Below are 25271 nucleotides of genomic sequence, written 5' to 3'. Positions count from 1 at the left end.
TATATATATATATATAATAGAGGGAAACGTTCCACGTGGGAAAAAAATTTATTTAAAAAGAAAGATGATGAGACTTACCAAACAAAAGCGCTGGCAGGTCGATAGACACACAGACAAACACAAACATACACACAAAATCTAGCTTTCGCAACCAATGGTTGCCTCGTCAGGAAAGAGGGAAGGAGAGGGAAAGACAAAAGGATTTGGGTTTTAAGGGAGAGGGTAAGGAGTCATTCCAATCCCGGGAGCGGAAAGACTTACCTTAGGGGGAAAAAAGGAGGGAAAAAAGGACAGGTATACACTCGCACACACACACATATCCATCCTCATGGATGGATATGGAGGATGGATATGTGTGTGTGTGTGTGTGTGTGTGTGCGAGTGTATACCTGTCCTTTTTTCCCTCCTTTTTTCCCCCTAAGGTAAGTCTTTCCGCTCCCGGGATTGGAATGACTCCTTACCCTCTCCCTTAAAACCCAAATCCTTTTGTCTTTCCCTCTCCTTCCCTCTTTCCTGACGAGGCAACCATTGGTTGCGAAAGCTAGATTTTGTGTGTATGTTTGTGTTTGTCTGTGTGTCTATCGACCTGCCAGCGCTTTTGTTTGGTAAGTCTCATCATCTTTCATTTTATATATATATATATATATATATATATATATATATATATATATATATATATATATATAAAGCAAAGATGATGTGACTTACCAAATGAAAGTGCTGGCAGGTCGACAGACACACATACGAACACAAACATACACACAAAATTCTAGCTTTCGCAACCAACGGTTGCCTCGTCAGGAAAGAGGGAAGGAGAAGGAAAGACAAAATGATATGGGTTTTAAGGGAGAGGGTAAGGAGTCATTCCAATCCCGGGAGCGGAAAGACTTACCTTAGGGGGAAAAAAGGACAGGTATACACTCGCACACACACACATATCCATCCACACATACACAGACATAAGCAGACATTTGTAAAGGCAAAGAGTTTGGGGCAGAGATGTCAGTCGGGACGGAAGTACAGAGGCAAAGATGATGTTGAAAGACAGGTGAGGTATGAGCGGCGGCAGATTGAAATTAGAAATTAGCGGAGATTGAGGCCTGGCGGATAGCGAGAAGAGAGGATATGCTGAAGGGCAAGTTCCCATCTCCGGAGTTCTGACAGGTTGGTGTTAGTGGGAAGTATCCAGATAACCCGGACGGTGTAACACTGTGCCAAGATGTGCTGGCCATGCACCAAGGCATGTTTAGCCACAGGGTGATCCTCATTACCAACAAACACTGTCTGCCTGTGTCCATTCATGCGAATGGACAGTTTGTTGCTGGTCATTCCCACATAGAACGCTTCACAGTGTAGGCAGGTCAGTTGGTAAATCACGTGGGTGCTTTCACACGTGGCTCTGCCTTTGATCGTGTACACCTTCCGGGTTACAGGACTGGAATAGGTGGTGGTGGGAGGGTGCATGGGACAGGTTTTACACCGGGGGCGGTTACAAGGGTAGGAGCCAGAGGGTAGGGAAGGTGGTTTGGGGATTTCATAGGGATGAACTAAGAGGTTACGAAGGTTAGGTGGACGGCGGAAAGACACTCTTGGTGGAGTGGGGAGGATGTCATGAAGGATGGATCTCATTTCAGGGCAGGATTTGAGGAAGTCGTATCCTTGCTGGAGAGCCACATTCAGAATCTGATCCAGTCCCGGAAAGTATCCTGTCACAAGTGGGGCACTTTTGTGGTTCTTCTGTGGGAGGTTCTGGGTTTGAGAGGATGAGGAAGTGGCTCTGGTTATTTGCTTCTGTACCAGGTCGGGAGGGTAGTTGCGGGATGCAAAAGCTGTTGTCAGGTTGTTGGTGTAATGCTTCAGGGAATCCGGACTGGAGCAGATTCGTTTGCCACGAAGACCTAGGCTGTAGGGAAGGGACCGTTTGATGTGGAATGGGTGGCAGCTGTCGTAATGGAGGTACTGTTGCTTGTTGGTGGGTTTGATGTGGACGGACGTGTGAAGCTGGCCATTGGATAGGTGAAGGTCAACATCAAGGAAAGTGGCATGGGATTTGGAGTAGGACCAGGTGAATCTGATGGAACCAAAGGAGTTGAGGTTGGAGAGGAAATTCTGGAGTTCTTCTTCACTGTGAGTCCAGATCATGAAGATGTCATCAATAAATCTGTACCAAACTTTGGGTTGGCAGGCCTGGGTAACCAAGAAGGCTTCCTCTAAGCGACCCATGAATAGGTTGGCGTACGAGGGGGCCATCCTGGTACCCATGGCTGTTCCCTTTAATTGTTGGTATGTCTGGTTTTCAAAAGTGAAGAAGTTGTGGGTCAGGATGAAGCTGGCTAAGGTAATGAGGAAAGACATTTTAGGTAGGGTGGCAGGTGATCGGCGTGAAAGGAAGTGCTCCATCGCAGCGAGGCCCTGGACGTGCGGGATATTTGTGTATAAGGAAGTGGCATCAATGGTTACAAGGATGGTTTCTGGGGGTAACGGATTGGGTAAGGATTCCAGGCGTTCCATATATATATATATGGATTTCTTTCGAGGTAATATAATAGTTCTCTAAATAGCATCATGGTACTTACACAACATCCATTTCTTCATCGTCATCATCATCTGTATTTGCTTGAAAGTAGGGATTTGCTGATGCAGGCCGGAATTTATATCCAGTGAGTACAAAGAACACATATGTAGCCATTTCTCTGAACATTTCATCTAACCACTCATACTGAAATGGTACTGTTATCTGAAACAAATTGGAACAATCATCTTTTTGACTTAGATAAACATAAACTGGTAACAATATCAATTCATATGAAGAAAGAAAGTTTATAACTTGTTACAAATTCTGCTGTAATACTTCAATACCTAGCTGACTATGATTACTTCTCATACAGCTGATGATGACCACATAACCAAAATAAAGGAATTTTCTGTAAGTAACATTATTTGGAGAAACTACATCTAGAGAGGGGGGAAACATCTCTCTTCATTGTAAAAGCAATTTGTCCATAAAGAAGACCAGATAATGTAAACAGCACTTCCCTTCCAGATGTATTTGCAGGAGCAGCAGTACATGATGCAACTCTTTAATGTGCTTACCTCACTTGAATGAGATGTATCCCTCTTTTATTTTCCTTGTAAGGTACACTTTTCATCATCCACTGTAACCTCAGCATAATGCTTACATTTGACTACGACTGTCAAACACATGTTGTACAATTGAAGATCTCATTCATATTTAACTCCTGTTAATGGCAATATTGTATACTACTTGTGTATTATGAGCTCATAGAAGATTTATTTGCTTGCATTCATAAGTTCAGTCTGTTGTACTTTTTTTGGTGTGATGTTTTATATGCAATGTAAACAACAGTACAAGTGTAGAGTGGATGGGGATGCATTTGTGATTTCGGATAAAGGTATGGTGACTGTTCTTCTCATGGCGCACTGTCCAGCCAAGGTGCTACGTGGAGACTGCACCCATGAAATGGTGCTGGACTGGTCATAATAAGGTGGCCACAAACTTTAAAATTTATTATATATGAAGCAAAGTCAAATGAAAATCTTAAAAAATAAGAAAAATTTGGTTTCCTGCACTATTGTTCTGTACGTTAGCAGTGCAGTTACTAATGCTTTAAAGAATACCCAACCAGGCCCACACACAGGACCACCCCCCCCCCCCCTTTTTTTAGGGGGGGGGGGGAGGCAAATTAGAAAGCTAATTTTACTTAGTGTGACTTTTTATATTATAATATAAATATAGATCCCTTTAAACTTTTTAATAGATGGCCGACAAGTGAGGTCCCAGGTATTTTCTTCATCCGCTAAAAGTACTTTTTAAGAGGAAATAGTGTCAAATTTAAATTACCTTTGTTTTGTATACTTGCTGTAGTGTCCGTTCTTGTCACACAAGTGAATATTAGCGTCCCAGCAGAGCTTTTTCTTGAAAAAACTTATTCTTTTCCTGAAGTTCTGATAATCGTGACGTAACCCGAAATTTTGCATGACATAAACACAAATAATTCTATTCAAGTTTTCTTGATAGGGCAAAATTCGTTTAAAAAAGCCAGCTACTAGTTTCATCAGTGTTTACTGTCTCAATAAAAGTGTAATTAAATGTTTCTAAATCGTATTTAACTAACACATTTCGTATTGTTTACTAGTTAGATAGACACGATCTAGGACTAAATTTTCCAAGTTATAAACGTCTTAAAAATCTGACAGAACACCCCCGATAACATAAATTCTCTAAAAGAAAAGAAATTACAAATACATTCTTCTGTCATTGTATCTCAAAATAAGTACAAAAAAACCACTGCACATAAGACTTTTGTGTCGTTTTTTTGTTTATACTCTGCCAATCAAGCATCCTTAACAATTTAAAACATTCTTTAAACTTAATTATTCTTTTGAAACTGACCATGAGTGAGAAATGTGGGAGCTGTTATAGGGTAGTGACTGGAGGGATTTCTTGCCAATCTTGTAGGAAATATTTTCACTGGGGGGGGGGGGGGGGGGGGGGGACATTGGGGAGAATGTTGGGAGAACAGAAGAGGCTCTCTCCTGGAACTGCAGAGTACGCAGTAGGAACATTTTGACTGGGGAACAGGACATGAAAATCTGTGACCTTCAGGCACAGTTGGAGGAAGCAAGGAAGGAACTCATAAGGATCAAGGTAGATAAGGGGGAGGAGGGTGGTTGGGAACTGGCAGCTGGTAGGAGGATAGGAAGAAAGAGAACGCGATCTGACAGTTTTATCATCAACACCAAAAACAGGAAGAGCTGCAGGTAGAACAAGGAGCAGGAAATGTGCAGCACACTTCAACCAAGGCCAAGAAGCCTAGGAATGTACAAAGTGTTAGGAAGAAGAAAGTACTGCTGCTAGGTAATAGCCATGGGTGAGGTGTAGGCCCTCAGTTACAGGAAAATTTAGGGGCAGTGTACCAAGCCACCAGTATCTTCACCCCATATGCAGGGCTAAGTGATGTGATAGAGGACCTAGGGTCTTTATATGTAAGGACTTTACAAAAGAGGACCATGTAGTGATAGTGGGTGGGGTGGGAAACAGTTTGGACAGGGATGATGCATATGACATAGGTGGTGCCTGGACAAGATAGCTTCCCTGACTCATGGCACAAATGTACACTTTGTTGAGCTGTTCCGGTATCATGATCAAACACACCTTGATGGAGCTGTGACGCGAGTCAGTGTGGGGTTAGGGATGGCTCTGAGGACAACCAACTTTGCTCATGTTTCTCTGGTGCCCATCGGGACTATCAACCGATGGGGTTTCACTAGGCATGGCCTACACCTAAACAAGACTGGGAAGGGAAGATTGGTACAGCTGATTCATGAAAGTATAGGGGGTGGATCTCGGGCCACACACGGTCAAATACCAGTTGTCATAGGTAGGAAAAGTAGGTCTTTTTTCGAATAAATCAAGACAACAGGTTCCCTGCCTAAAGAGTATCTCCAGCAGTTTAAAAAATACTGAAATAATCACTCACAAGACAGATTTTAACACTTCAAATATCACATATGCCAGATGACACAAAGAAAAACAAACCATTGGAAAGAGTAACATGGGGCATTTCACAAACTGAACAATCAATAAAAAATAAAATACAACTATTAGAAGTTGAGCTCCAATCTTGAACTGCACAGTAGTTTGTATTACTGAGCACTGGTGTAGAGACAGAGAAATTCAACATGTAGTATTATCATTGTATGAAAGGGCAAATTTTTACTGCAGAACTACTTTAAGGGGTGGAGAATCATGCATTTACATCAGAAAAGGAACACATTTCAAATCAAGACATGACCTCAGAACAGTAAGTGAAGACAAACACTTTGAAACATCAGCTATTGAATTAACAGTGCTTGATATCACCAAGAAAGTAATCATTTTGTGTGTGTATAGATCTTCCAGTGGTAGTGTGGACACTTTTTTCAATAAATTAACTGAAGTTCTAGATAAAGTCTCAAGTACCAAGGTCAACATAATTCTGTGTGGGGACATTAACATCAACACTAATATCACAAATGAATCCAGCAGCACCTCCATCAACATCCTTCAAAGTCTTGGCATGTCCCTATTGGACAACAGTGCAACAAGGGTTACTACAAAGACTGACCATGTGGCCACAAATATGGACAGGGAAAATGTGATGTAGCTGTAAAAGATCTCGGACTATCAGACCATTGTCAAATAACAACAGTAAAATCAGGAATCGAATCATTCCCTATATTACAAGCCTACAAACGACATCTATCAGAAATCAAAATAAAAGATTTTTGAAAAGAGTTAGAAAATCAAAGCTGGGATGAAGTGTATAAGGAAACCAATGTGAATATGAAATTCTCTAAATTCTCCACATTGTTTAAATTGAACTTTGAAAAGTATGCATGTCTGTATCAACATCTCAGAAAAACAGATAGGTAATGCAGTAGCCACCAAACAGATTGCGGGAGGCGCACAATGGCACGGCGCGTCATGGACAGTTGTGGCCGCAAGTAGAGTCCCGTCCACCAGATGGCACGCGAGAATTTGGACACGACCTCTGCCGGCTAAACAACAACAACAACAACAACAACAACTCGAGCAGCACGGGCCAGCCCCAGTGATCATCGGGCCCGCCCAGGATACAGTCCCGATCCACAGAAAGTGCAGTGCGTGAACAGTGTTATTACAGAATTGGCGACGAGTAAGGTCGTTCTTTCGCGTGTTGCGTCGTCGTTCCGGTTTCGCATCTTCTCCACAGCATGGAAGATTTGGTGCGAGTTTTGGTTGCGCAGCAGACGGAGCTCTTGGCCACCATGAAACAAGTGCTTCCGGCGTTGCTCTCCATGCCGTCTGCTCCGGCACAGTTCCCTCCTCCCTTTCCCCCGTATGACGAGACGGCGGAGGATTGGGAAGTGTATGAACATCGCCTTCGGCAGCATTTCCAGGCGTTTCATGTTGCCAATGCCGAGGTATGTCGTGCTCTCTTCTTGTCTTGGATATCTCCCTCGCTGTATCACGTTTTGCGCCAGCTCGCGCCGTTGCAGGAACCCTTGTCCTTGTCTTTTGACGCATGGTGTTCATTGCTGTCTTCCTATTATCACCGCCGCACGCATGTTGTGGCGGCTAGGGTCGAGTTCTATCAATGCAAGAAACAGCCCCATAAGTCTTACCGGGCGTGGGCCGCTACCCTGCACGGTCTTAGTCGCAAGTGTCACTTTGTCACGGAGCAGTCGCGAGAGTCGTATGCCCACATTATGGTCCGTGACGCCATTGTTCGTTCGGCCCCTGATAGGGAGGTCTGGCAACGGGCCCTGCAGTTAGAAGACCCTTCCCTTGAGGAAGTCCTGTCCATTGCTCAATCGTATGAAGTCTCTCACGCAGCGGGTCAACAGCTGGAAGCGTGGTGCGACGTCGCGGAGGTTCAGGGCGGCGCGGCCGCGTCCACTGTGTCCGGGGTGGACGACGTGCGAGCGGTACAATCCGGCCGTTACGGCCGATCCCGCACGGCGCGTAAACAGAACTCCGACCGCCGGCCCCTGTTGCCGTCCTGTGCGTCGTGCTATATACGTCATGATCGGTCGGAGTGCCCCCAGCGTTGGGCCGTTTGTCGCAAATGTAATAAGAAAGGTCACGTTGCTAAAGTTTGCCGCTCAGCCTCAACCGAATCGAAGGAAGCAGGCTCTGGGGACATGGACGTTGACATTCAGGAAGTTTCATCGGGCCAGGCTCCCGACGCATCGGCGCGCAAGCTCTTTATCGAGGTGTCGGTTCGGTCGCGCCGATTACAACTGCAAGTCGATACGGGCGCGGCAGTTTCGTTGTTGAATGCCCAAACTTATTCCGACCTTGGATCGCCCCCGTTGGCGCCGGTTTACCGGCGTCTCTGCGGTTATGGTAAACAGTTCATTCCCTTCCTGGGTCAATTCACTACCGATGTGACTTACAAATCAGTCACTCGGCCTCTTACTTTTATTGTTGTCAGTGATGCGGGCTCCGCTAACCTTTTTGGTCTGGACGCCTTTCAAGCTTTCGGTTTTTCTATCACTGACACCATACAGTTGGTTTCCGAAGACGTTCCCTATCAATCATTGGAATCTTTGATCTCAGACTTTCCAGATATCTTTGAGGAGGGTCTGGGGCGTGTTTCCGATTTTGAAGCTCACTTAACGTTGAAGGCGTCGGCTCGCCCGTGTTTTCTACGTGCGAGGCACATCCCCTTGGCTCTCCGCCCTCCGGTAAAGGAAGAGCTAGACCGGCTGACAGCCGTAGGGGTCGTTCTTCCCATTTCTTCCAGTGAGTGGGCTTCGCCCCTCGTTATTGTCAGGAAGCCCTTGGGAAAATTACATCTTTGTGGCGATTTCAAGGCCACTGTTAATTCCCAATTGGTGGTGGACACCTATCCTTTGCCTCGGGCTGATGAATTGTTCTCCGCCGTGGCGGGAGGCCAATATTTTTCGAAAATCGATCTGTCGGAGGCTTATCATCAGATACCACTTGATGAGGACTCCAAAAGGCTGGCGGTCGTCAACACCCCTTTTGGCCTTTACCAATACCAGCGGTTGGCTTTTGGAATATCCAGTGCCCCGGCGATATTCCAGTGTTATCTTGAGCATGTCACGTTGCCACAGCACGAAGGAACACTTGCACAACCTTCGCACCCTCTTTCTCAAATTTAGGTCTGTGGGCCTGCATTGCAACCTGCATAAGTCAACCTTCTTCCAACCATCCATTGAGTATGTGGGCTACACCATCTCTCGGCGCGGTATCCAGCCCCTAGGAAGTTTGGTCCAAGGTATCGTCAACCTTCCTCGGCCCTCTTCGCTGAAAGAGTTACGAGCATTTTTAGGCAAGATCGCCTATTACCACTGGTTCATTCCCAGGGCTTCCACCATAGCCTGCCCCCTGTACTGCCTCCTGCGCAAGGGTATTCCTTTTGATTGGTCGCCTGCAAGCGAGCGAGCGTTCACCTCGTTGAAGGGCCTCCTCACATCAGCCCCTTGTTTGGCTACTTTTGATCCCCATAAGCCGTTGGTCCTGGCTACTGATGCTTCGCAGTGTGGGGTGAGGGCGGTCCTGGCCCATCGCAACGCAGATGGTTCCGAGCAACCAATGGCGTTTGCGTCTAAAACGCTCAGTCCCGCGCAGGCCCACTACTCTCAGGTGGAAAAAGAAGCTTTGGCCATTGTCTACACTGTTACCAAGTTTCACCCTTTCTTGTATGGCACGAAGTTTCAATTAATCGCTGACCATAAGCCGTTAATATCTTTATTTGGCCCCGCCTCTCAGATTCCGGATAGGGCGGCCCACAGACTACAGCGCTGGGCCTTGTTCCTCTCTAAGTACCATTATGACAATCATTTTCGCCCTACAGGACAGCATGCCAACGCCGACGCTCTTTCCCGTCTTCCGGTGGGCCCGGATCCTACGTTCGATCGGGAGGAGGTTGTGTGTTTTCAATTGGATGTGGCGTCCCGCCAAGCGGTTGATGGCTTTCCGATCACTGGTTCTCGAGTCGCCAAGGAAACGGCGGCGGACCCGGTTCTACGGCAAATAGTGCACCTCATTCAGCAGGGGTGGTCGTCCCGCCCTCCGGGCCGGGCCTCTGACCCTCTTCGTAATTATTTTGTTCTACGAGACCACCTCTCCGTCTTGGAAGGAGTTCTCCTTCTGGCTACCGAAGATGCTGCACCTCGCGTGGTTGTTCCTGTCAGTTTACGGAAGGAGGTCCTCACTTTATTACATGCGGGACACTGGGGTGTTTCCCGTACTAAAACCTTGGCTCGCAGACATGTGTACTGGCCCGGTATTGACAGAGAAATTGAGCACTTCGTGGCAGCCTGTTCCCAGTGTGTGAGCCAACAAGTCTCTCCCAGGGCAGCGTTCTCTTCATGGCCGCCGGCAACCCAGGCATGGGAACGTGTTCACATCAATTTTGCGGGCCCGTTTCTCAATGGCTTTTGGCTCATTGTCATTGATGCTTATTCCCGATTCCCATATGTGGTTCGCTGCTCCTCAATCACTTCCGAAGTTGCAATCCAGGCACTCGCCAAAATCTTTTCTGTGGAGGGCCTGCCAATTACCCTGGTCTCGGACAATGGACCGCAGTTTATTTCGCAGACCTTCCAGGATTTTTGTAGGCGCTTCGGTATTCGGCACATTTGCTCTCCCCCCTTCCATCCACAATCGAATGGGGAAGCCGAGCGCATGGTGCGCACATTTAAGACGCAGATGAAAAAGTATGTGCACGAATTTCCTGCGGAGGAAGCATTGACGTTTTTCTTGACGGCATACCGGACCACACCAATGGGAGAACGCAGCCCAGCGGAGCTCCTCCATGGGCGTCAACCTAGGACTCTGCTGCACCTCCTCCGGCCTGGTCCTCGCCAGTCTTCACAAAACGGCGTCCCTGGTTTTCCACGGGGTATGTCGGTCTGGGCCCGTGGTTTTGGTCGCAATCCACGTTGGATACCGGCGGTGGTCCTGCGCCAAAATGGCCGCCGGCTCTATACCTTGCAGGCGGGGGACCGGGTGATAGGTCGTCACCAAAATCAGCTCCGTCCACGTTCAGGCACCCACCCTCCGACCTCTCGGACGCCGACTTCCCCATTGCCGGCACCTGTGTTGGATTCACGGGGGACGTTACCTCCTTCCCCCGCTGTGACTCTGCCGCACTGCATTGGTTCTCCGCCTTGGTGGCCTCCTGTGGCTCCAGTACCGGCATCGCCATCGTTCAAGATGCCCCAGCGAGAGCCGGCCCCCCTAGCAGGCCCGGTTTCTCAGGAGGTTGGTTCCCCTGTGGTCGTCCCTTCCCCTTCGTCCTCGCCACTGGGTCTTGCCCCTTCCGAGGTGGAACAAGATCAGGAGTTCGATGACCTGTCGCCTGTTCTGTCCCGGGCTCCGGATGTGGGACGACGGGGGCCTCTTCGTGTGGGTCACTTCCAGCCGTATTCGAAGGTTCCAGCTCGAGGGATGGCAGATCCCCTCGACTCCGGCCATCCAATGGATGTGGAGGTCATCGCTCCTGCCCGCCGCTCCACCTTCCGCCGCAGTGGCTCACAGTGGCGTCACCCCCCGAAGGAGGAGGAGTGCAGTAGCCACCAAACAGATTGCGGGAGGCGCACAATGGCACGGCGCGTCACGGACGGTTGTGGCCGCAAGTAGAGTCCCGTCCACCAGAGGGCACGCAAGAATTCGGACGCGACCTCTGCCGGCTGAACAACAACAACAACAACAACAACAACAACAACAACAACTCGAGCCGCACGGGCCAGCCCCAGTCAGTGATCATCGGGCCCGCCCAGGATACAGACCCGATCCACAGAAAGTGCAGTGCGTGAACAGTGTTATTACAGGTAACATCAGGTATTAAGAAGTCCTCCCACACACTTAAACACCTCAGTTCCATGAAAAAGATTTGCAGTGATCCAGAATTCTTAAATTTTTATCAGAGATACAAAAAGATCTATAGGGATATGCTGATTGCTGCAAAAACGTCATCTAATGACAAAATAATAAATAATGCAGAGAATAAAAGCAAAGCAGTCTGGGATGACAATTTTAAATTAAATGTAGATGGCACCTCTGTAGACTGTGTAACAAATGGAAAATTTCTAGGAATTAATATTGATTCTCAGTTGAAGTGGTGTGAACACACAAAGGTACTTGCACACAGGATGTCATCAGCATGTTATGCCCTTAGAATCCTATCATAAGTGTGTAACATGCAATGTCTTTTAGTTACATATTATTCATATGTACACTCAATTCTTAGCTATGGCATTCTTTTTTGGGGAACAAACACACAAAATATGAACACAATTTTCAAACTCCAGAAGAGAGTCATTAGAATAATAACCAAAAATACTACTCAAGCTCATTGTAAAGATCTGTTCAAAACAGTGGGGATTTTAACTGCTCCATGTGAATACATTTAACAGTCAGTTGTACACATCAAAAATAACATTGGTAATTACTGCAAAAACAGCTCTGTCCATGACCATGCAAGAAGAAGTAGACTCAACCAACATTTACCAAGAAAATATGAACATAAAACTCGAAACAGCATTTTCTACCAAGGAATAAAACTGTACATTAAATTACCATAAGAGATTAAAGAAATTGCAAAAATACACTTATTTAAAAAGGTAGCTAAAAAGAACCTGTTATGCAATACATTTTATGCTTTGAAGAATTATTTATATAAAACAGAGTAGGGGTTTGATAAAAAAATGTTATACAAATAAATGATAATAATGATTATAAAACATCCAACATTCCACAAAACACCTCCAAATTATGTTTTTTCCTTCTTTTTTCTTTTCTAGAAATACTTACTCCCAAGTTATGCATAGTACAATACTTACACCTCTTCCTCTTTCTGAGCTCAACATCTCACTCATTATAGAGGGACACTCACTCAGTTTTTCAGGATAGCAAATGGGAAGCTGTGGTACAGAAAATGGCCCAGAGATCACCAGTGTGTGTGTGTGTGTGTGTGTGTGTGTGTGTGTGTGTGTGTGTAGTATGTAGTGAGTGAAGTGTTATGAAACAATGTGTGTGTAGTATGAAGTGACTAATAGTGAGATATGAGTGAACAGTGGTATTACATTATTTAGTAAGTTATTTGTAAAAAAAGCATTGTATACCAGGAGTAAAATCTAATGATTGTCTCTAACTAGAAGTCTGTAAATATATGTCTATACTAATTAGCTTATGTTAAATTGGTCTTAACTTGTAAATATTTTGACATGTCCTATATCCTTGTAAAAAGAGATCTATAGATGACTAAAGCTGCTACTACTACTACTACTACTACTACTACTGTGCTGTGACACCAGAGTCTACTGCAGCAGCTGCAGCCACTGTGATGGACAATCACCACGCAATGGTTGATAAAATAGCCATAAATTTGAACATTAGTGATGGCCCAACATTTAAGATTGTTAAATAAGTGCTTTAGAGATACTAAAAGGTATCAGATAGATTATATAATGGTAAGACAGAGATTTAGGAACCAGGTTTTAAATTGTAAGACATTTCCAGGGGCAGATGTGGACTCTGACCACAATCTGTTGGTTATGGACTGTAGATTAAAACTGAAGAAACTGCAAAAAGGTGGGAATTTAAGGAGATGGGACCTGGATAAACTGAAAGAACCAGAGGTTGTACAGAGTTTCAGGGAGAGCATAAGGGAACAATTGACAGGAATGGGGGAAAGAAATACAGTAGAAGAAGAATGGGTAGCTTTGAGGGATGAAGTAGTGAAGGCAGCAGAGGATCAAGTAGGTAAAAAGACGAGGGCTAGTAGAAATCCTTGGGTAACAGAAGAAATATTGAATTTAATTGATGAAAGGAGAAAATATAAAAATGCAGTAAATGAAGCAGGCAAAAAAGAATACAAACGTCTCAAAAATGAGATCGACAGGAAATGCAAAATGGCTAAGCAGGAATGGCTAGAGGACAAATGTAAGGATGTAGAGGCTTATCTCACTAGGGGTAAGATAGATACTGCCTACAGGAAAATTAAAGAGACCTTTGGAGATAAGAGAACCACTTGTATGAACATCAAGAGCTCAGATGGAAACCCAGTTCTAAGCAAAGAAGGGAAAGCAGAAAGGTGGAAGGAGTATATAGAGGGTCTATACAATGGCGATGCACTTGAGGACAATATTATGAAAATGGAAGAGGATGTAGATGAAGATGAAATGGGAGATACGATACTGCGTGAAGAGTTTGACAGAGCACTGAAAGACCTGAGTCGAAACAAGGCCCCCGGAGTAGACAACATTCCATTGGAACTACTGACGGCCTTGGGAAAGCCAGTCCTGACAAAACTCTACCATCTGGTGAGCAAGATGTATGAAACAGGCGAAATACCCTCAGACTTCAAGAAGTATATAATAATTCCAATCCCAAAGAAAGCAGGTGTTGACAGATGTGAAAATTACCGGACAATCAGCTTAATAAGCCACAGCTGCAAAGTACTAACACGAATTCTTTACAGACGAATGGAAAAACTAGTAGAAGCCGACCTCGGGGAAGATCAGTTTGGATTCCGTAGAAATACTGGAACACGTGAGGCAATACTGACTTTACGACTTATCTTAGGAGAAAGATTAAGGAAAGGCAAACCTACGTTTCTAGCATTTGTAGACTTAGAGAAAGCTTTTGACAATGTTGACTGGAATACTCTCTTTCAAATTCTGAAGGTTGCAGGGGTAAAATACAGGGAGCGAAAGGCTATTTACAATTTGTACAGAAACCAGATGGCAGTTATAAGAGTCGAGGGGAGGGAGACAGGGTTGTAGCCTCTCCCCGATGTTATTCAATCTGTATATTGAGCAAGCAGTAAAGGAAACAAAAGAAAAATTCGGGGTAGGTATTAAAATCCATGGAGAAGAAATAAAAACTTTGAGGTTCGCTGATGACATTGTAATTCTGTCAGAGACAGCAAAGGACTTGGAAGAGCAGTTGAACGGAATGGATGGTGTCCTGAAGGGAGGATATAAGATGAACATCAACAAAAACAAAACGAGAATAATGGAATGTAGTCGAATTAAGTCAGGCGATGTTGAGGGTATTAGATTAGGAAATGAGACACTTAAAGTAGTAAAGGAGTTTTGCTATTTAGGGAGCAAAATAACTGATGATGGTCGAAGTAGAGAGGATATAAAATGTAGACTGGCAATGGCAAGGAAAGCGTTTCTGAAGAAGAGAAATTTGTTAACATCGAGTATAGATTTAAGTGTCAGGAAGTCATTTCTGAAAGTATTTGTATGGAGCGTAGCCATGTATGGAAGTGAAACATGGACGGTAAATAGTTTGGACAAGAAGAGAATAGAAGCTTTTGAAATGTGGTGCTACAGAAGAATGCTGAAGATTAGATGGGTAGATCATGTAACTAATGAGGAAGTATTGAATAGGATGGGGGAGAAGAGAAGTTTGTGGCACAACTTGACCAGAAGAAGGGATCAGTTGGTAGGACATGTTCTGAGGCATCAAGGGATCACCAATTTAGTATTGGAGGGCAGCGTGGAGGGTAAAAATCGTAGGGGGAGACCAAGAGATGAATACACTAAGCAGATTCAGAAGGATGTAGGTTGCAGTAGGTACTGGGAGATGAAGAAGCTTGCACAGGATAGATTAGCAAGGAGAGCTGCATCAAACCAGTCTCAGGACTGTAGACCACAACAACAACAAATAAGTGCTTAGGTTTTGCTAAGTGTCTGCAATGTAAGTGCCATGGCATGTCACTCCATAACAAAAGAGTGATGCTTTGATGCCTGTGGAGAAACTGCTTTGAAGCAGACGAGGGTGGCTTCCTTATGAAAATCACCACAGAACATGGAACCATTACCATCAACATAAAACCAAGAACGCAAACAAGGAATGGTACCATTCCTTATCTCCAAATTCCAAGAAGATCTATGAATAGCCATCTGCAGAGAAGATTATGCTGACTGTCATTTGATACGAGAGGCTTGGTGCCATTCCTCATCTCCAAAGTCCAAGATGATCTATGAACAACCATCTGCAGAGAAGATTATGGTGACTGTCATTTGATATGAGAGGCATTATCCTGGAGCACAGCACACCCAGTGGAAATACCATCATCGCTGTACATATTTTGATTTGTTGAAAAATCATCTTCAGCCTGCAGTCAGATCAAACTGATGTAAACACATTTGAATACATGTGTCTTTTGCAATATTGCATAATGCTGTCACCATCACTAATCTTCACTCTGCTACTCTTACACATCCACTATACTCACCAATCCTCCTCCCCGTAAGATTCCCCACCAATAAATTCTTGCACTTCCTGAGTGTTGTAGAAAGTGTGTTGAATGTGACTGAGACTACGCCGGAGAACGATAGAGTGGTGATGCACTTTTGTTCAATACATCATAGGTAAAATAAATAAATAAATAAATAAATAAGGTTTTGTGTGTTCTCCCGTTGCTGCTTGGTGAGTAGATTTTTTTGTCTGTCCATTTACATTATAGTGTAGTCTGCTTTCAGGCACCACACTCACAACTTTGAGAAGCTATTTTCTTTCATTTATGCACAGAATTGGCACATGTGCCAGTGTTAGTTCTTATTTGGTCAAGAACTGACCAGATCTTGCATGGAAATTCAAAGCCAGATGGTTTGGTCGATATGCACAGTATCTTAAGTTATTATTTCGTAGTATTAATCTGCCATGTGTGTCCCCAGCAGTCATTAGTATTAACACCTTTGTGAACTAATATCCTTGCAGTTTCCTTTACTGATGTTGGGAATATCTTCATGAACAGGGAGGTGAGGATTTTTCAGTACTTCGTACAAGTGCAGTTTCCTCTGACAGTGAAGGAGGTGGTATGTGGCTAAGTATGGGTTGCCAGAATGTAAGTGATGTTCTGATTGTACCAATGATAAGACAAATAGTATGACTGAGCTGTATGTCAACAAGTCTTGTGTGAGTACTATTCATCAGAGGTGGGGAGCAATAGTCCACAATATGGTAAACCAATCCCAGAGCTAAAGTACAGAGTTTGATGCAGAGGATCTCCATGATGTGCCATTGAGTTTTCTTAAGAACATTATTTTTATTTTGGCATCTGTTCTTAGCAGATGATGTTTGTAACTGTGTGTCCTAACAAGCTCGACAGCTACATATTTTGAGTTTCTGTTATGTCTCTGAGTATCCTTCCTTCAAAGTAGACCATGAGCTCTTTGTTAGCTAACATGTTATTTTACTAGGATTATTGTCATTAAAAGTTAAGGTATATGTAAATCACCACCTCAGCCATGGTTTAGAAAATGCTCCAATTTTAATGCCCAGTGCCATTCATTAAAACCACCAGGTGATTGTGCAACATGACTCATCTGTAAATTATCAACAAATTTGGCTGTAGAAATATGCAGAACACCCATAAAATTGCTTCATAAACATTAAAAACTTCAACAAACCTTCAATAAATACACAATAACCCTGGTGAAGTAAATATAGCACACAATCATTATATAAAAATGACGAAAAAGCTTCAATTTGCGCAAATTTATTGCTGCCTTTCCATCAGTATGAGATGCTTCCTGTAGGTGCCTAATAGACCTGGAAAGAATTAAACATGGTATCAGTAAATATTCCTTACACAAGGATACTGATTTCACATTACTAAAGAAAACATTCAGTATACTAAATTAATAGCTAACACACCATACGACTGGAAACAGAATTGCTCCACAGCAAAGGAGATCAAGTATAAACACAACTCTCCATATTCTATGTTCTACTGCTCCTTCTTCTGATTCATCAATAATTATCTCAGCTACATTTGCTAGGACCTGCAAGCACAATTGATGAAATCATTACCAATAACAGATAACTTATTTAAACAACAATTAACAAAATATTCATGTCTTTGTACCTTACCTGCAAAGGAATAACAATCATGAATATTTTCTTGTCCTTCTCTGACAAAATATGTTTGATAAATGTCCACCCTGTTCCAACAAGAACAATTGTTATGAACAAAACTGCACCCTTCAGTCTGCAAACAGAAAAATCATTTAATTAATACCTAGAAAATTCTGAAAAAGATCATGAGAATATTGCACATTAAATTATATAATTGACTTCAACATCAGTTCTTAGTTTTACTTTCCATCTTCATGGTTATAACAATGATGTTTAATCATGCAAGTGTTTATGACATTAAAAACACAAACATAATCCATTTCCATGTGATACTCTGATTCTGGTTACATCTGATGTGATTGAGCATTGCCGCACTATTGAGTTAATCATTTGTTTCAACAATTCTTTGTTTGTAGCAACACCAGATAATAACTTTCACGCTTTCCAAACAAAAAATTCAAGCCACAGTAAGTCAGGAAAATGAGAAATAATACTCATAAATGACATCTTAACAGAATGTGTGATGATATCAGAAGTTGTTATGAAAAGTGCATCAATTATATGAAGGAAGGTATTTAAATTTTATCTTCTATACATAAGTACTCATAATAATAATAATAATAATAATAATAATAATAATAATAAAGATTTTATTGTCTTTAGGCCAATACAGTAATTGACAACATCAAATGTAGTTACAATTTATAATACAGTGTGATAAGGTATTGACTACTGAAATCTTTTAGCTGCACTCACATGCTTTTCTATAAAATGTAGTAAGTGAAAATGTTTATTAAGACAATAGCAAATACAATCAGCAAATGAACAATGATGTTGTTATGACAAGACACATCAAACTGTAGTATCATTTTTATAACATTAAGTTTTCGACAAGGTAACTCACCACAGGCTCCTCTCTGACACAGTTAAAACTTGACATGGGTGAATGAAGGGTGAAAACCAAGGGACACTTATTTAGTCTTAGGTGCTCAACAGTTTTTCAGAAAATGATATCTACCTTTTGACAGGGCTTAGTTAACTTGCACATCATAAAACCAAGCGAGTAGCAGTACAGAGGCTAACAACACAGTTTTGAAATTTCGCGCACCATGCTCAGATCCAGTCTTACGTTTTGTTGTTCTTTTGCTGTATTGTAAGTAACTTATGCCACATCAATTTTTTTGTAATATTGTAAAATAAAAATGGAATTTTTGGCAAATGAAATATGCATTATTTATTAAAAATAGATTGTTTCAACAAAAATCATATATAATTAACTGTAACTGAAAATTAAAAACAAAAAAATCTAGTATTTCAATTTTTGCTTTGTATTTTACTTTTATGCTTTAAGAGAACCAGTGAATTTATAAAAACATTCAAAGCTTAAAAATTTGGTGTACCATGAGCAACGTATGAAGGCCCATTTAGCACTATACTACAGTCACATTTTTGTGTGTGTATATATCATTTGGAAAACAACCCAGCAAACTGGCAATAATCTTGCAGTAAACTGTGAATATCAAGACATTTTCTCAAAGGCTGGAGGCTGCAACTGATTAGGTATCAAGGTGTGTATTTTAACTGCATTGCTTCTACTTGAGATTTCCCTTTGCTGTGCTATGAGAGTAGGGCACATCTGTAACTGGTGAGTGTATTTCTTCACCTGTCAGTCAGAGTATACATTGCAGGGTTTACATAGCAGTGTAAACTTTGGTGGAATTACTTTTAATGAACATGTTGATACTCTGAGTTCATTGACAAACAGCCCATCATATACATAAGGATAGTTTTGCCCATCTCACAAGTCAACAATGTACAGAAACGCTTCCATGTTTATGTAAGGTCAAAAAACTTTCTCCGGAAATTGATGATAGGTTTCTATTGAGAACTTTCCAGGTGGTGTGGCTGCCTTCATTAGTTTACGTCTTGAGTACCAAATTTGTCACTTATTTCTTGGAGACAGATTAAAATTGTTGGTAGTAGTTTTCTGGAAGGTGTTCATACGTATCAGTTGTGATTATAATTTTTTTCAATAAGATTTGAAATCTCATTTTTTTTAGCCATTAATTCCATCGTATATCACAATGTCATAAACAATATACTAACAATAAAACTGTAATACTGTCATGCCTGTGTGATTCAACATGTTAATTCCCAAAACTACTAGAAGAATCTTCACGGAGTTTTTACAAGTAACTTCAGCGTAGCTCATGGCAACTACAGGTTTTGTTTCATCAAAATCAGATCACAAAAAAAGATGTCATAATTTATAGTGTTATCCACACAACATAAAGAAAGAAATTTATTCTTCGAAAAATAAATGGAAAAAAAATAAAAATTGTTTACTCTTTGACGTTTGACTAAATCATACTTGTGAAATGCTTTTATTGACTGATATGTTCTACATAATATGATTCAACATAATGAATACAATGCTCATACAATCCTCAACATATTTAATCCATACTTCCACACCAATATTATTAAATGTAGCAGTAACTCACTCTGTTAAATTTTCAAGACCAAGCTGCTGAAGTGATTTCAATTAAAGTTGGTATGGAGATAGCTTGAGCACTGAGGAATACCGTAGGCTACTTTAGAGGGGAAAAAAATTATCCCTGAGAGTGTGAAATAGGGGGGCGGGGGACATCTTTTGTTACATCAGTATGCAAACTCAGCCCACACACCTCTGCTCACACCACTTGGCAGTAATGTTGTGCATGCCACTGCATCGTGCTTTTGGACACGGAGTGGGGAGGGGGTTGTCACACTCGTCATTAACTATGCTTACCAGAGCAGTTAGATAAACAGGGCAGCTGACACTCCTGCATGTACGACAGCTTAGTTACTCACAATAACTCATCACAACAAAACTACAGACATGTGAGCACAGCCATGAGTATCAGGTAGTAAAAAATATTGATGTCACATCCTTCTGAAACAACAAAAGGAAAAAAAAAAACATAAGATGGAATTTGAAAACAGGGTACAAAATTTTGGAACTGTTTTCTTAGCCACTGCACTACCGGCGCACTAGGATTTATGCCATGTGAGTAGCCTGATGAAGTCATGATGAAACTTTGACCATCATTTTCTTGGAAGCTACTTGCGTGTTGGCACCTAAGCCAAAACATCTTCCCCTTATTTTCATCTTTTTTTCACTCCACTAAGTTTTGATTGTATCATGGATCAACCCATGGCAGATTCCCCTTGTGAGTTCTCACATGCTTACGTAACTCAGGAAACTGCAAGACATAAACAGTCTCTTCATCAAAATTACATCCGCTGTCCTAGCACGCACAAGTCAACAGTACACAGAAGCTTTGGCTGTACTAGTGTTAGTACATTTCAGGAAATCAAAGTGATCCTCATTTTTTGCCATCTTTGCGTGAGAACAGAATCACATTATCAAACATTTATCTGTGTGCAGCATATGTATTACTCATAAGCTGCTGAATTAGAGATTTGAGGTCAACTGTTGATCACTTCTACTGCTGCCAATACACACTTCACCTTAAATCCACAAAGATAAGATGTTAGAAATTAAGCCTTGTACAGAGGCCTGTAGAAAATCATTTTTCTCTCACACTGTTTGCAAGCTGGCTAGGAAAGGAAATGATGATTAGTGGTATGTGGTACCCTCTGCTATGCGCCCTACAGTGGTTAGTGAAGTATGTATGTAGATGTATTTCTGTTTGTATTCCACCTATGAAGACACAACATCAACAGGGCACTTAAATCCTAGTTCACTCTTCTCTTTGCAGCAGAACCATTCAGACTCGATTAGCATTCAGCTGTCTCACAGATGAGACAGAATGGAAGTCTCTATTTGCATCCAGAACACAGCCAACAGAAATAATTGAAAATGAAGAAACACAAAATTTTGGATTTGGCAACTGGAGGAAAAAGGTACGACGATCAAATGGAAAAATGTAATGACAATGAGAACAACAAAAATGAGACTTATAAATCACTTGTGTGTGTGTGTGTGTGTGTGTGTGTGTGTGTGTGTGCATGCGCGTGCGCACATACGTGTGGTCCAATTTCTATTAAACAAAATAAAACTATATTTTACAGTCTTACTTACAAATGAGCAATGTAGTATAGTATTGCCCAAGCTGCAATATGTTCACCTTTTGTCTGTATGAAGTGATAATTTATCCCATGGAACATTAGGGATAATGATTTTAAGTATACAAGAATAGCCATCAGATAATGTATCTTGAAGACTGGATGCCTGCAAATAACATACAATTGTTAGAAAATGGCAAAATTTTGGAACCAATCAGTTACAATCTAATGATGTATAATTTAATCATCCAAATTAGAAAACATTATTAATATTATTTTAATTTGTGCATTGCTGTCAGTGTTGCTTTTGTAAAAGAGAAAGAAACTGCCTTCAGTCACAAATCATGACTTTTATTTCAGTACATGCATTTCAAGCCTTGGAGCTCATCTTCAGCTGCCTGATCAATCTCAGTCCTTTTTTTTTTCTTTTTTCTTTTCTTTTCTTTTTTAAATTTACATTGGTACTGGTCTTTTTCTACTAGTGGTTATGTAGTTTTTAAGCATGGTATGAACAGACATATTTACATACACATACATACTTTTGAACTCATACAAATGTGCTGAGAGACGAAAAGTGTGCACATTTATGTAAACATGTCTACTCATACTGTGCTTAAAAATTGTGTATCCACTATCTAGGGAGTAAATCTGGTCGGGGTGGGGGGGGGGGGGCAAAAAAAATCACAAAACTGATACGTTGGTCCATGAGGCAGGAGGAGGTGAGAATGAGGTGTGGAGAGAGGTAGAGATACAGGCAGAAAAGGATAGATGGTATCTGTGGGGGAGGGGAAGGGGGGGGGGCAATTACAGGGTACAGTGGACCACAGTGTACGGGTGTGGGAGTAATAGGGTTTACAATGACAGGAGAGGAAATGATGAGAACAAGAGATTGAGAAGAGAGCACCCTATGACGCAGACTAGCACAGGTTTAGGTCAGAGGGGACTGTGAAAATCAAGGATTTGTTGGACTGAAGGTTCCCGCTTCTGGAGTTCAAAGGAGCTAATGGTGGAGAAAGGGGATGAGCCAAATGGTAGGGTTACTTAAGCAGCTACAGAAGTCACTGATGTTGTGTTATGCAAGATTTTCAGCAATTGAGTGATAAAGTTTCCCGTAACAGTTCTGCAGCGCTCCTTAAAGTACACAAAAACCTGGTTAATTACTTAAGTGGTTCTTGGGAATAACTCCAGATGATGCTGTAAATGCATAATATTTGTATGAGTCAGTGTCTTCCCATCATCATGTGCTAATGAAAACTGTGGGGACCCTACAATCACATCCACAGCTGAAGTGGTGCCTCAAAGAAATTTGCAACTACTATTACATCATCCAGCATTATGAATGAGACCTACTTAAGTGGTTAATATATTGGGAAAGTACAAATACAGCACAGTTCATTACTATAACCACCTAGAATGTTGCACAGAACACCATGGGTTGCATATAAAGTGGCTGCTTCCACATGTGATCCCACCTCTTATCGGGAGGACTGCATCTCTAACTGCATTGCAGTGATTGGGACAGGTCTGACAACTGTTACCCACTTTGGAATAACCAGCGAGGTGCTTGATTGTCAAAATAGATTGCATAGGGATGAAAAAATGGGTGGGTGACTCTGGGAAATGGGTATAGGATTAGGATTTTGGGAAGGATATCCCACACATCAGATCCCAGCGAGAAATAGGTGAAGCCTTGATGAAGGATGTGATTACTGTTTTTGAGGCTTAGGTGATACTGGATGTACTGGTTTTTGACTGGTTAACAGTGACGATGGGTTTGTTGGTGCCACAGAAAACAAATGACACAAAAATCTGTTTCTGGATTTCCTAAATTAAACTTTTATCTCCCACTAGCAACATCAGCACACAATGCAAGCCTACTTCAGAAGCATGAAGGATATGAAAAAACCTTTACACTAAGGAATGTTCTTGTTATCTAGAGCTGAGGAATTATTTATGATAATGCTGAGAAAAATTCAGAGCACAGGAGGCACAGCCATGTGTGAAAGTAGGCATATCTTGCATCAGCTGTGGTGCAATTGCCCTGTAGCCTTCCATATCGATATGACAAGTAATTAGCTGTCTAACAGCAATAATGAAAGGCCATTCCCAAAATGTGGCTAGCTGTATAGTGGCCCGTCCAACTGCTCAATATTCTACATACTACAAAGCTGATGACTTCATTAACTGCCTCCATTGTGCCATTGAATCCTTCCACACCAGCAAGTCATCTGAACTAAGCAGCTGGGAATTGTGTCTTCAGAATTTTATCCATTAGTGCTATTCCAGAGAGCAATTGGGGAGTGAGACAGAGAGAGCGAGAGAGAGAGAGAGAGAGAGAGAGAGAGAGAGAGAGAGAGAGAGATAGGGGGGGGTGGGGGGGGGTTGGGGGATGGAAGTTACCATTGCCAGTACTAATTAGTTAATATTTGGTATTCACAAGAGAGACCAATCATGGCTACACACAGGTAGCACTAAGTATCTATGGCCATATGACAAGTAGCCTTCACATACAGACAAAAAATCTGTGGAGGACTTTAATTTATAAAATGTATAGACTGAATATTGTGAGAAAATAACACTATATATCAAAACATGAAAGCCTAAATGTCAGGTGCTTCTTGGCAAACTGACTGCTCTCAGGTACACATTACATAAACAAGCATGTCAATCTGTATGTATGTTCAGAACTAAAATGTCAAAGTTTTTTCAAACTAGAAGAAATCTTAAAATAACATACCATAGCCCCTATTGGTTAAAATATTAAAAAATTAAAGAAACTCAAACTAGGAGCATTGTTATGAGCATATTTCAGCATCTTTATTTTAGATGACATTTAATGTTGCAAAAAATAGTCAAATTATCAAATTCCATCAAAAAATACAAAGAAGGAAACCAAGCCACTACATAGGAGCTCTGACCTAAGAAACCTCTTAAGACATAGTTTGTCACCTGAGAATTATACACCAGAAAACCTTTTATAGCAGATAAATAATGCTGAATTAATAATACTGCCAATTAAAAGAATATCATAAATGTGAGATAAGATCTGTCATAAAGGGAAGTTAAAAAATTTTTGTTAATGAACATATAATTTAATACAAAATTATTACCAGAAAAAAATGTTCTCTGGCCATCTTCTTCACACTGCAAATGGGGAATTGAAATACAATAAGGTGTGAGGAATTTGCTTAAGTTTTTCTGCTAGACAACACTAAAAACGTGCACATCACAAAACTGAGGCAGTTAAAAGCAAAGGCAAGTGAGTGACAAAATCACTTTTCTGAGAAAATGAGCTTCCAAGTTTGAATTAAATTTAAAATTATATATCTTTTGTTATATTGTTTATGGTACCCATCATATGAAGTGGTTATTAAGCTGTACATACCGTGTCAGTGAATTAAACTGAGAATGTTGTGCTCAGATGTAATCTAATCAGCACTTACGCATCCCTCCCTTTCTTTTCTCTGAGGATGTTACTTATATCCCTTCGACTCTCATTAATGTCAGGTTTTAATGACACACAAGAATGTAATACACTATTTTGTCCCATTTTCATGTATTCCAATAATCTATACACATATCTTTCATTCATTATACATATTATGGAGTAGATAAGACAAATGAATAAACAATGTTACGTACAGAAACATAGATCTCCCAGCAAGCACATACGCAAAACAAATACTCCCATTTGTTTTTACTAAGGGAAATGTCAATTCAGAATCCTATACAGTATCATCAGAATAAACAGCATCATCAGCAGATTGTGTGCTTCTCCCTCCACTTGCTGGTGATCTCTTATATG

The 25271-nt window shown here is 41.7% G+C and overlaps 1 protein-coding gene across 2 annotated transcripts in view; it reads right to left on the bottom strand.

The window, feature by feature from the left end:
* The window catches only part of LOC126089262 (protein GPR107), a 172246-nt gene that overhangs the window by 18173 nt on the left and 128802 nt on the right, over positions 1-25271 (bottom strand). For both annotated transcript variants that reach the window (XM_049906896.1, XM_049906897.1), the window contains exons 8-12: positions 21483-21632; positions 17411-17528; positions 17195-17322; positions 16948-17089; positions 2577-2737 (exon numbers count right to left, since the gene is read on the bottom strand). In XM_049906896.1, the coding sequence (XP_049762853.1) occupies positions 2577-2737; positions 16948-17089; positions 17195-17322; positions 17411-17528; positions 21483-21632 (699 nt within the window). The remainder of the gene's footprint in view (positions 1-2576; positions 2738-16947; positions 17090-17194; positions 17323-17410; positions 17529-21482; positions 21633-25271) is intronic.

The sequence above is a fragment of the Schistocerca cancellata genome, chromosome 1 (assembly GCF_023864275.1).
Source record: "Schistocerca cancellata isolate TAMUIC-IGC-003103 chromosome 1, iqSchCanc2.1, whole genome shotgun sequence".
In the NCBI taxonomy this organism is placed as follows: Eukaryota; Metazoa; Arthropoda; class Insecta; order Orthoptera; family Acrididae; genus Schistocerca; species Schistocerca cancellata.
The sequence above is the reverse complement of the archived record's forward strand: the minus strand, read 5'-3'. Positions and strand labels throughout refer to the sequence as shown.